Source organism: Cricetulus griseus, chromosome 3 (assembly GCF_003668045.3).
Source record: "Cricetulus griseus strain 17A/GY chromosome 3, alternate assembly CriGri-PICRH-1.0, whole genome shotgun sequence".
Lineage (NCBI taxonomy): Eukaryota > Metazoa > Chordata > Mammalia > Rodentia > Cricetidae > Cricetulus > Cricetulus griseus.
In genome coordinates, this window is record NC_048596.1 from 146437578 (window position 1) to 146451019 (window position 13442).

Below are 13442 nucleotides of genomic sequence, written 5' to 3' on the forward strand. Positions count from 1 at the left end.
TGGCACCATGCTTCCGTGCACAGCAGACACATTATCTGTAAGAGATTGCTTCCCCTGATGAAGAAGGGGAGGCTGCAGCAGGAGTGGATGCCCCTATTCCAGCAGGCTGATCCCACTGAATCTGAGCATCCTGGGAATGTATATACATGTGAAAGGAAAGGGCAACCTGGAGGAACCTGTGTCTGCTCCTATGAAACCTAGTGCTCTGCCCTGAGAGACAAGAGGACAGGAGCTGGCTGAGAAGCTGTGTGGTTGGAAGCACATGCCTGTCCTGCAGTGGTACAGATGCTGGAAGGAGGTAGCGGGAGACAGGAAGAGCTGAAGACAAGGGTGCGGCTACCCAACCCCTAGCCTTTGCCAGGAACAGAGCTCCCAGCTTCCCCTCGGCCAAGGCCTGGCTTCCTTTAGAGTCATCACATCCCTCATCAAGAATGTTTTGAGTGCATTTGTCTCTGCTGAGGCCATACTCTTGGACTCCCCTCTTCCCAGATCCTATCCCTGAGTATCATTGTCAGGACTGAGGCTGATTACCATTAAAAACAGCAGTAAACTCTGCTTGGCATGAGAGGCACCCCCAACCTTCTTCTCTCCCCAGAACTCAAGAGACAGGTGCCTTGTTGATGTGTAAATGCTGTTGGGATTCCTGCCAGGACCAAGTATCTTGATAGGCACCAGAAATGTTCAGCAGAGTGACAAGCCTCACCCTTGAATGTGGGCCTCGTGCATTTCTGCTGTCTTCTGTGTTGTCGCCCCTAGCACCCCTAGTAGAAGACATTTACTGTGTTCTAACTACCGGAGGCAGGAAAGCATGGTGACACAAGGGTACGGTCACCACTTAATGTTACCTGGGTAAATGATACCATCTCTAGGAGCATGCTGTGTCTACCTTGCTTCACACAGCATGTCCTGAGGATTTTGTAAAAGGCTTTTACAGTTTTGGAATATCGTTGGTGCACAGTAAGTTGCAGATACATGGGTGATGTTGGTCTTCTGGGTTGAGCTAGGTAAGACAGCCAGGCAGAGTGTGTCCCCTCACAGCCGACTTGGGGAGTGGAATCAAATTAGTGGGGTAGTCAGTCCTCTGCCTAGCTGCTGAAAAGCAGATGCTGTGGAAATGAGAGATTTAGCATTTAATCATGTCTGGCGAGAAAGCATCTCCTATCCTGGGCTCACCCCCCACCCCACCCCCACCCCCCCGCATGTGCACACAAGCTGCCATACTTCCTGGGAGGGGCACCCCTCTGCTCCCGGCCTTTGAAGTGGGTTTGGTAGGGAAGAACTGCCCTCTTCCCATCAGCACGTACAGCACATGGAGTGGAGGCACAGGGGCTCAGTTTTAGATTCCATGCCAAGAATAAATTCGGTCTCCTGCTTGGTCCTATACACTTTAGAGAAATTGACCACCACTCTCACAGCAGCAAGACCTGTGTCCCGTCTTCTCATAGCACTTCCCTTAATTTTTTTTAAAGCCCCATGTGTGTCTGGGAAAACCCATCTGTACCTTCTGTCAGTTTGAAGCTGGATAGGAAATGACCGTCAGAAGTGAAGTTCTACTTGTAGAGCTGCCAGCAACTCTTAGTGCCGTGAATGGCGCAGGGCCGATCCGCCTGCCTGCCTCCCACTGCCTTACATCAGTGAGGCTGTGTGGTGGGCAGCATCTGCCATACCACCTGCAGCTGTTCCTACGGGTCAGACGCAGCTCTTCAGCAAGCCAGGATTCTGATGTGACTGACATCACATGCTTCCGGGTTGGGGTTGATCCAAGCTCCCCTGATACACAAGGATGTTAACAGTAATGAACTGCAGAATGCTTAGCCAGAGGCCACAAGCCTGCGTGAGGCTGTGGGTCTGTGTCACTGGTAAACTAGACATACTCTTATTTTTAGCCCCAGCTCTGCTCTTGGCCTCCTTAATTAGTGCTTCAGCCTTGAGGGATTAGACAGAACCCAAGCTTCCTAGTATGACCCACAAGATCGACCCTCCTCTGGTCCTGTTCACTTCCCCTGGCTGGTTCCCTCCACTCTGTCCCTCAAGAAACAGCACACTTCAGCTCCATCCTCCACCCTCTCTTAGTGTGCTTTGCTTTTGAGATAGGGTCTCACTTTGTAGCCCAGGCTGGGTTTGAGTCTGTCTACCTGCCTCAGCCTCACCATTGCAGGGCTACAGGTGGGAGCCGCCATGTTTTGCTATCCTTTAGTGACAGACTGGTTGCTGTACTGCATGCAAGGCGGGTGTTCTACCTTTGAGCCAGACCCTTAAGACTTCCTTTCAGATCTCACTGAGCTGCCTTGGCTGACCTTGAACATACCCTTTAATCCAAAATGGCCTTGACCTTTGGCTCCTCCTGCCTCAGCCTCCTGAGTATCTAGAATTACAGATGTGAGCCTCCATGCCTAGCTTCCCCTGTGTACTTTCTGCAAGCTCTCACCATGTGTGGTGGGCTTTGTCTTCTGCGCCTCTACTCCTATTCCCTTCCACACAACAAATCTGGGTCTTGCTCTGGGGTCTCCCTTTTCATCCCTCACTGACTTTTGAAAGTTATCACTTCATTTCTGTGAATTGTCTCTGCACTTTGCACCCACACACATGTCACCTAGATGTCAGCTTGGGACAGCCGGCTCCTCCAGATCCAGAGAAGACTGTGCAGACTAGTCCTGCCTCCTGCAGCCAGTGGAGTGGCCTCCAGCTGCCTTAGGGCACCATGGTTGCCTTTGACTTTGAAATACTGCACTTGACATCTCATACTAAAATTTATACTGAACTAATTTAGTTAAGAGAGCAGCATACTATCCCAAGGGGTGCCTGGGTTTCCTTGGGGCTGAGTTCTTATTTCTCACTTATACCACATTCACTCATACTCTTTGTACATGATGTGGTGTTTTAGTTAATGTTAATATGATTGTAGATGAAATGCCATGACCAAAAGCAAGTTGGAGAGGAAATAAGTTTGGCTTATTCTTCACTGTTCATCACTGAAGGAAGTCAGGACAGGAACTCATACAAGGCAGGAACCTGGAGGCAGGAACTGATGCAGAGACCATGGAGGGGTGCTGCTTACTGGCTTGTTCCTCATGGCTTGCTCAGCCTGCTTTCTTATAGAATTCAGGACCACCAGCCCAGGGATGGCCCCAACTAAAATGGACTGGGCCCTCCCACATTCTTAATTAGTAATATCACTTAGTTAAGAAAATGCCCTACAGACTTGCCTGTGTCCCAGTTTCAAAGAGTCACTTTCTCAGTTGAGGTTCCCAGCTCTCATATGACTTTAGCCTGTGTCAGGTTGACAGAAAACCAGCCAGCAGGGGTGGGTTTTGCTAAAATCTTCAGCTGGGTGAAAGAGGCTTCAGATGATAAAATCTTCTGATGGATGAACTTCAGAGCAATCATTTCCAGCATTGGAGGAGCCATGGCCACCATGGGGGAATCCAGGAGTAAGGCACAAATAACCCAGAAGTCTCCCGAGTGCAAGTTCTCCATCACAGACAAAATAGTTTCTATTCTGGAATGTTCTTTAATGAGAAAAAGAGTGCTGCTTGACAAAGCCTATTTTGCCTCTTTGCAAAATGTTGATCTCAGATCCTGATTTTTGTCCTCCTCTTTTCTAAGTCTTTAGCTCCATCTACTTCCTTCCTTGTTTGATTCTTGTGATTCCTTTATGATGGTGTCCTTTTGAATCTATGCAAAGCAGGGAGGATGAGAGGGGAACTCGGTGGCACCAAGTAATTACAACAGGCTAGGTATCAAGTCCCGTTTCAAATGGACAAACATTCATTGAGCAGATATTTTTCCAAAGTTATAGATGAGGAATATGAATATCAGATGTGAGGCTGGCATCGAGTCCTGTGGGTGGGAATGCCTGCTTTCTGTCCATTACACCACAGCCTCCCAGATCATCAGAATGACTTGGGGTTGGCTGACCTACCTCTGCTTGGATGCCTTGCTTCTGTGCTGTCCAAAAGTCTCCTGTGGCCTGGGATGAGTACAGTGAAGATGCTCTAGCCTCTCTGGAAGGATTTGTCTTTTCCATCTTGCTGCTTTGTGCTTCCCTTTTCTACACAACCCACCACAGAAGCCTGCACCATGAAATACCCCTGCTGTGAGATTATCTTGGAACAAGCCCATCCTCCTCCTCCATCCAGTCCTGTAGGTGGGGATAAAGACTTCTACAGGCCGTGCTGCCTAAGTCAATCCCACCCAAGACCCCTGTGTGTACCTGCTCTACCATTGCACATGAGGCCATGTCACCTAAGGTGAATGATTTGCAGGACACTGCATTGGAAGCGTATCCAGTGGCACTAAGGACCCATTCCTGGATCTCCTTGACCAGCTGTGCTGACACATCTGGCCCCCACCCCAGACGCCAGAACTGTACCAGGTCTCTCTTTGTGGAACTAAATTTCTCCAAACCAGAGGTAAATGCTCCCAGGACAGTAGGAAGCAGTGCCTTCAAGACCCACTGGCTGGCCAGGGGAACAGCAACCCCTCCACCTTTCCCAGCTTCTAGTGAGGGGACCCAGCCAGATTTTTAACTGGATCGGTTTTACAGTCCTCTCACACCAGCTCATGTTCGCTGTGTGCTCCACGACCATCTTTCTTGCTGAGCCAACAAGTAAAAAGTTTAAAGCGTTCACTGCTTACATCTAAAATGCTTCCAGACTCCAGGCTTCTTTGGTGCTCGCTGAATCACATGGAAAAAGAAGGCTGAAAGCTTTATGAGTTGAAAATTCAGGCTTATCATTGGGTCTAACACTGGTCAACCGAGGCTCCAGTTGCTTTTAAACACGGCTCAGTGGGTTTTAGCTGAAAGATACAACTAAATATGTCATCATGTATTCATCTTTCAACTTTAATTATTGGAAACAGCCTGCTTAGTAAGTCCCTGGACCAGCATTCTGACTTGAGGAGTCTTTCCCTTACCTCTCCAGGGAAAACTCCTTGACATCTTTAGACACACTACAAAGAAATCTGGCAGCTTTACTTTCAGAACCACCCAAAACGAGGTTTTATTTAAAGGGAAAGTGTGTATTTGTCTTTAGACTAACTGGATCCTGCTGTTTTTACGGATGGAATTATGACTTTATATGTCGACTGTAGAGAAAGGTTCAGCTTCAGCCTCAAAGGGATGCCACAGGGGCAGGTTGTCAGGTGTGGAAAAAAGTGTCTAGCCAGACAAGTGCTGGCAGCCAGGCCTCAGATTTGCACCTCAGATGTGTTGGGTTGGAGTGGTAGCATTTGCTTTCTTACTGTTACAAACTGAATCCTTGCTTTAATGCCTACACCTCTGGATTATGGAAAACACTATTTACAACACAGTGCACATGGGTTAAGCTGTTATGCTGGATAGAGTCAGGGATGTTGTGGGTTATTCATATTGAAAAGTAAGAACTCTTGTCTCAGAGGATAAAGAGGATGAATTTTATGTTTTTCATCAGCAAACTTACAGATTTTCCTTCAAATTTCCTCTTTACTCAAAGGAATTGTGTTCCCGTTTTGCCATTGGACTTCCCTGGGGTTATTACAAGGCTGTTTGCTATTTTCCACCTTTGACTAGCAGTCTCCACAGACCCAATGTCTGAGTTTGTTGTGGTTGTTGTTTATCTCCTGCATGGTTGCAGTTCTTTTCGGGACACTATTACACGCCTAAGACTGACTGCATTACTCTTTGGCCTTTGCATTTTAGACTTCCAGGTCCTACTGCAAGGGTGGCTGCTGCAGGCAGTGAGGCCAAAACACGTGCTGGATCAGCTGCTGCCAACAACCGACGCAGCCAGAGCTTTAACAACTATGACAAATCTAAACCTGTCACCTCTCCACCCCCACCACTACCACCAAGTAACCATGAAAAAGGTGAGTCATTTTCTCTTGAGTCCTTCATTAGTTTTTCTTTCTGGCCAACCCATCTGATTCCTTTGGGCGAGTTTGGGTGGGGTCAAAATCAAGCTTGCAAACAAGATGAAGAACTGTGGTTTAAGCATACACACGTTTAACAAGAAGGTTGTTATCAGTGGCATTAATATGGTAGAGACGGTATCATTACATTCACAGCCAGCCAGCCAGTCAGAGTAAGTTATTTGTTTGGCTCTGGCCCATAAGACATTTGGCTACAGATAAGAAACCAGATGCCACTTGAAATTTGAGATTAAATTTTCATAGAGTTTATGCTGTGTTGTAGAAAGGTTTGGGGGAAATGCAAGTAAGTGTCTTGAGGCACACTTTGGGGGCCCATCAGAAATGATGCACAGATCATTAGGAATATGGGTGTTTTCACCTTTGAAAATGAGTCAGCAACTGGCTTACACATAAGAAGCAGACAGCTTTGCTTCTGGGGTTGTGATGATGTAATGGTATGTGACCATCTATGCTACTGAGCTTTCAGGATGGAGGAAAAACAAGGTGACTGGCCCCGTGGACGATCTCCACAGAAGACATTAAAACATACCTTCACTTGTATAAGCCTACAAGACTTTTGAGAATATGAGGCAGATTAGATGACTCTTCAGTGGAAGAAAAGCCCTGCCTACCTGCCAGCCAGGTGGAGAGGGTACAACATGAAGCTGGGTCTCTCAGAAGCATTTCCTGTGATAGTGTGGAAATGTCCTAGAGCTTACTCTGGATCATTTCACTCCATCCTCCTGAGACACAAGCATGCTGCCCCTCCATCCCTGAAGTGTCTTAGGAGCCCAGGCAACCCTTGAGTTTTACATGAACCCAGTCCCATCCTATCTACTCCCCAAGCCAGGAATGCCTGGGTCAAGGAGCCTTGTTCCTTTTGAGAGTTTACTAATAGCTACATTTTCCCCCTGAAGAATAGGGGAGATGTTTTTAATTTTATGAGGCTGGAAGATTTCTCAACCATGTCTTATCCAGGATGTATGGACCAGTCACATCTATGAGATCCTGCCCCAGGTTTCTGTCACATACAGCATGTGGCTTTTTTGTCTGTTTGTCTTACTTTTGTGGTGCTGGGGAGCAAACCCAGAGCCTTGTCATGCTAGGCAAATGTTGTGTCACTGAGCGAATGACCTACTTCCTCTTTTTCTTTACTACACCATGCCATTCTTTATAAAATTGTGCTTGGAGGGGTTGGGGAGATTAATTGCCAGTTAAGAGTCCATGCTACTTTTGCAGAGGACCCAAGTTCAATTCCCAGAATCCATTTTGGACATTATACAACCAACTGTAACTCCAGCTCCAGGAGATCTGGCATTCTTTTCTGACCTCTGGGCTCTTGTACTCACATGCACATACCCACATACAGACAGACACACAGACATACACATAAGTAAAACAATATAAAAATCTAAAATCCCATAAATTTGTGCTTGGAATACAAAAATCACATCTGTTTGCAAAATGGTACAAGAGCACGTATTTTTTTTTAAGTTCTCTTTATATTTCTTGACAAGCAGCAGTGTAAAGCAAACTGTACATACCCTTCCAGAACTTGCACAGTATGGCCATATAAATTCATCACACACACACACACACACACACACACACACACACATATAGAAAAATTTTGGGTTTTACCTCAATAAGGAAAAGCTATTTTCTTTTTAGTTCCTCCTGTGTCACAGCTCATTTATTTCCTCTTTTTATGGGATGTATCTAATATGTACAAAAACAAAAGGCTGGCTACTTGCCATAGTCACAGAGTCAGGGAGGGGTGAAGTAGCTGGGGGACATGGATTTTGAAATAAGACAAATTGTTTTAAGGCACTGAAATCCATTGGGTAAATCCGGCCTTCTTCGTAGACATTTTTGGGACATCAATGGCCTGGCATAGTAAAAACTCCTTTGGGTTTCTCCTCTACCTATGAGGTCCTCCATCACTGAAAACACTGTGAAGGGTGCGAGATGCCCAGCTGCCCTTGCCATTGTCCTGGTTGCCATGAGGACTAGTACGCTTCCTGGTGGGTCTCCTGTGTTTTTTGTCAGCTGCATCACTCCCTGCCCTTTTCTCCTTGTCAAGAGACAATTAGATGACCTTTAGCATTTTGTCATGTCTGAGTTGCACTGGGCCCATTGATTAAGATTGTAAGCATGTCACTTTGTGGTTGGGAGCAGCTCTGGGTCAGTGATTAGAATACAGAATTATAGAATAATCACCCGTGTCCTGTACTAGTGGATGGATCCAGTAATCTTAAGTCCTGAAGAAGAGAATGTGGTGGCACCTCTTTCATTTGCTTGTGATCATGAGTGGAGACTAGGATGGTACTGGCATTGGGCTGGTTGTAGGAACTATGGGGATAAAATTCTGCTTTCCAGAGGTGCACAGGGAGGAGTAGTGCCCATGAGTGCCATAGTAGAGAGGTGCTTGGAGTCGTGAGTGCAAAGATGACATAGCCAAGTCCGCTGGAGCGGGGAGTCTAAAGTGGCACTGCTTTGCTTTCCCTCAGTGCTAGGATGGGAGCTCAGGAAGGAGTGAGTTTCTGTTAAAAAAAATTTTCTTGGTATTGGTCTGGGTGTTGATCTAAGAATAGAACAGATCTGCTGTGTTCACTTTTGGGTTTTTTTTTTTTTTTTTTTTTTTGTTTTTTGAGACTGGGTTTCTCTGTGGCTTTTGAGGCTGTCCTGGAACTAGTTCTTGTAGACCAGGCTGGTCTCCAACTCACAGAGATCCACCTGCCTCTGCCTCCCTAGTGCTGGGATTAAAGGCGTGCGCCACCAATGCCTGGCTCTGCTGTGTTCACTTTTACATTAAACTCAAGTTCTGTAATGGACCTGTCCGGAGTTGCCACAGGGATGGGTAGGCCTCATTGGTTGTTCTGGAACTGTGACCCTTTCCAGGGAGAGCTAAGGATAGCTGCATCTGGATGCTGCTGCAGAATTACTGTGATCTTTGGGCTGTCACCCATCATGTGGAGGGAGGTGGTCTTAGAAGACCAGCATCAGTTATGTACCAGGAGGCCATTAAAGAATGCTCCAGGAGGTTGTCTGGAGATGGAGCTCTATGTGCCCAGGCTAGGCTGTCAGGCTGGATTAAGCTACCACACTCAAAGTCCTCACAGGGCCCTGGAAGAAGAAAAGGCCTGGCCAGCTAAGAAGCCACACTCATCCCTGAGGCCAGACTACAAATGTCTGGGGAAAAGGTTTTGGCCTCCAGTTAAAGACAAGGCAAGTACTTTGAAGACATGACTAAACTTGAATTCATGGCCTTGCCACTTCCCAGAAGTGTGACTCTGGCCAAATGCTGCCTGGCGTCTACACCTTTAAAGACCATCTCAGGCCATGCTGGTGTCATTGTACTTGGAAGGCTGCAGACAGCCATCGAGGGTCCTGGCAACTCGCCTCTCCTTACCGTGTGCATCTCCAAAAGGATGGGCTCTGCGGCAGCATGCACTGCAGTCTCAGCCATCCCGTGCAAGCCCATGCTCACAAGTCACTGTGTCAAAGCCACCGGAGCTGCATCTCTTGAAACAGCTTGGAATGTGTTACTTCTGAGGCTCATGCAGTATGAACCGCAATTAGCAGCCATAGTTCTCAGAGAACCCCAAAGTGATGACATCCTCAAGAGGCATCCATACTTTATTTGTAGTATTTCTTAGTCCAAAGGTAGTTGAGGAGTCAGAAGTCATTTTCACCATGAGCAGTGGCACTTAGTAACACAGTGGCTTTCCATCTTTATCAGGTTTCCAGGGGGACAGTCAGAAGGTCACCCCAAGGTCCTATTCATATGCACAAACATAGTGGGTTTCTTTTATCCCTCCCTACCCGCAAGTCTCCCCACTTCTCAGAGACTCCCCTTGTTGATCAGTGAAGTGGTACCAGCAGACCCTTGTCCTCAGGAAATTACACACACAGTGTTCTTGCTTGGATTTTGTTGTTTCCTAGCCCAATCCAAATTCTGTGTCCCAGTCACCTCTCTATTCATTGTAGACATTTCCGTGAAGAGTCCCCCTACCATTTCCTCATAGTTGGAGTTGGTTGACATCATGAGTGTCACTTTCTTGGCATCAGAAACCAAAAGCTCTCCCTGTTAATGTACCCTTTCACCAGGACAGTGGTGACTATGGCTCCAACAGGAGGGTTCTCCTTTAAGGCTTGACTTCACACTGTAGCTTCCTTTGGCTCCAAATTATGAACAGGGTCTAATTGAGTAGATGAAAGTCCCCATCTTTGTGGAGGCTCACCACTCCCAAACAGTGTCCACGCTGACGTAGTCCCTGCAGTGTCCACACGGCCCAGTGAGTACACATGGGTTGCTGGGTGGCTGTCACAGTGATTGTGTCCATGATCTCAGGTAGCCTTGGTAAATTAAAAACTCTAGATCTTGGTTCTCTTTTATGATCTATCTCTCCGCCCCCCCCATGGGTGTGTGTTCGGGGGTGCACACATTGTAGCATGCATCTGGAGGTCAGGACAACCTCAAGTGTAGGTTGTGTCCCCCACCCCCCCACCCTAACCTCCACCCCCCGTTGAGATAGGGTCCCTTTCTTACTAGCTGGCCTACAAGCTTCCAGGGATTCTCCTGTATCTACTGGAGATGCTGGTATTGAAGATACATGCTACTATATCTGGCTTTACTTGGCTTTGGGTGGTAGGAGCTCAGGTCCTCATGCTTGCATGGCAAGCACTTTTACCCACAGAGGCATCTCCTCAACATTGTTGTTGTTGTTGGTATAGGAGCCCCAGAACAGTGTGTGTATATATACCAGAGGGAGGAAGAAAGAGTTAAGGAGGAGACTGAACACAGAGACAGAGCCTTCACAATGTCAATGATCAGCAGCTGGAGCCTGTGGGACACAAATGCCAAAGTGCAGCCTTTGTCACTAGTTTTCAAATTCATCATTTTTCAATGGCTCTTTTGTTAAGTACAGTTAGATAGCCTGAGTTGTGAGAATATGGAATGTTTTCCCGTAGGACCAAATGATTCAGTTTGCATTTTCAGTGTAGTTTACTCTCCATGAACCATCCTTGGAAATAGAGGTTACTAACCACTGATTTGTCTCATACTGTTTGTGTGTGATAGTTAATTTGAATTTTTGGTTATTAAATTTTTAGAAACAGGTAGGGACTGGAGAGATGGTTCAGTGGCTAAAAGCACTGCTACTCTTTTAGAGGATCTGAGTTCAGTTCCCAGCACCCACATCAGGCAGATCACAGTGCCTGTAACTCCAGCTCCAGGAGATCCAACACCTTCTGGACTCCACAAGAGCCCACACTCACATGTGCACATGCCACAGACACTCATATATACTTAGTTAAAATAAAAAACTGTTTTCTAAAAGGGAATGGGCTTCATTGTGATGTTTTCATATATAAGTGTACTAATTTAAAAAAAAATTGTATTTTTATTCTGCATGTGTATGCATGTTCTGCCTGTATATATGCTCATGCACCACATGTATGCAGTACCCAAGGAGGCCAGGAGAGGGAGGTGGATCCCATAGGACTGGAATTGCAGATGGTTGTGAGCCACCATATGGATACTGGAAATAGAACTTGGGTCCTCTGGAAGAGCAGTCAGTTCTCTTAACTGATGGGCTACCACTCCAGCCCCATGTACTAAGTTTTATTCAACCTTCCCACTACTTTTCCCTGTGCCATGTCCACCTCTTTGTGGCTTCCTCCCCCATCCCCACTTTCCCTATCATAATATATCCCATTATCCTCTCTTCTCCTCCCTCCCTTTCATAGTCTACACACACACACACACACACACACACACACACACACACACACACACACACTAGATTCTGTATCAGAGAGTTTGTTTCACAAAGTGTGATCACAGACTATCAATCTGTCAGCTTGGATGACTATGCAAATATGGACCCTGGACTTTATAAACTTTGCCCTTCTGATATAGGTTTCTGAGTTTGTATTTGGCACTCCTATCATCCCCAAGGCCATGAAGGTGGAAGACCCTTACTCTTCTTAGCTACACATCATGAGAAAAGCCATCTTCAGATTGCCCTGTAACTCTTAGCAAGTGCTTGGTGGCTTATTGTTATATGGCTGGAGGTAGGTAGTGAGACCCTGTCTCCCACACCAACTCAAGCCTGGCATGCAGCAGGAGCTCAAAAATGGGGACCCATTAAAAATTTCATATCCATTTTGTCATAACTATGTTTAAACTTATTCTCAGAGCCAGCACTTTAGGTAGCTACACTCACTGATTGCCAAGGACTTCAAAGCTTGCTTTGGTTTTGTGGTTTTTACCTTGAAAGTCTTCAAGTTGTTGTTATGTTTTATTTTAAAATGTTTTCATTGCTTTCTTGTTTTAGCTGATCTCAGAGAAAATAAGGGGATGGGTTTTGATCCTTTAGGCTGGGATATATGAAGGGATGTAGGTATGTCGGCAGAAAGTGCTCTGAGGGTGTCAACTTGCCCATGTCAGTTTTCTTTACTCTTGGCTCTTGAAGAGCTAGCTTGAAGTCTCTTTCTGCCCATGAGAGTGGACACAAGGGAGAACTATGAAAAGCCAAACATCAAGGGGAATGAAATCATGTCTGATGTGTTCTCCCTATCTTCTGTATAATTCAGGTAAACCTTGGGGAGAGGGGCAGAAAAGCCTTGTGTGTGTGTGTGAAGCTATGGATGCTGCGTCCTTGTGTGTGCATGTGTGAAGCTATAGATGCTGTGTCCGTGTGTGTGTGTGTGTGTGTGTGTGTGTGTGTGTGTGTGTGTGTGTGTGTGTGTGTGTGAAGCTATGAATGCTGTGTTTGACCCAGCCTTTCCCACAGAGACAAGAGGGCTATATAGCCTGGGTTGCCTTTCTGGCAATATGGATGTGCTTCAACACCAGCATGCATTCAGTCTTTCTGAATGCCTTCACTCTAAAAGACAATGAACCTTGGGGAGCAGGAAGAATGGGGGCAGGAGGAAGAGAGACCAAGTCACACAAGATGACAAAATACCTATTTGGTTAGTCTGCTTAAGGGATGCAAGATGAGTGACTGCTATATGTCTGATCTGCAGGTGATAAATCCAGTGCTTCCCCTGCTCCCGTTTGTCAGGCAGAGAGCTTTACATGTACATAAATCCAATTTAATTTAAAGCTTATCAGAAGGGGGATGCATTTAGGTGTCTGGTTGCTCCCGTAGTCAGGTTTGCTGAAATTCCATCTGCAACAGTCTGTTTATTCCATTTAAGTGTTCTTTACAAACATTTTTCTTCTAAGTTATATATTTGACAGTATTCATCTACATGTAAAGATATATTCATTTTGGAGTAAATGAAATGAACCTTTCCATGGGCATGCAAGGCCTGTCTTCACAGTGCAAGGTGCAAGAGGGAGGAGGGGCACCAGAGCTGTGATCCTCCGAGTTCGCCATGGCCCACACTTCATGATGAGCTTCTCATGAAGGCACTTGACCCCTTCTCTGCTGAAAATGACTTCCTGGGCATGAAACCAACCTAGCAGGCAAGATGCCATTTCCCAGCTGCAGCTCGCCCCTTACTGTGTACCTGCTCTTTAGAACATGAATGTGTCGCTG

At 46.3% G+C, this 13442-nt stretch overlaps 1 protein-coding gene across 11 annotated transcripts in view; it reads left to right on the forward strand.

The window, feature by feature from the left end:
* The window catches only part of Nav2 (neuron navigator 2), a 356301-nt gene that overhangs the window by 165747 nt on the left and 177112 nt on the right, over positions 1-13442 (forward strand). For all 11 annotated transcript variants that reach the window (XM_027410497.2, XM_027410500.2, XM_035442487.1 and 8 more), the window contains exon 6: positions 5681-5847. In XM_027410497.2, coding sequence (XP_027266298.1) covers positions 5681-5847 — 167 coding nt within the window. The remainder of the gene's footprint in view (positions 1-5680; positions 5848-13442) is intronic.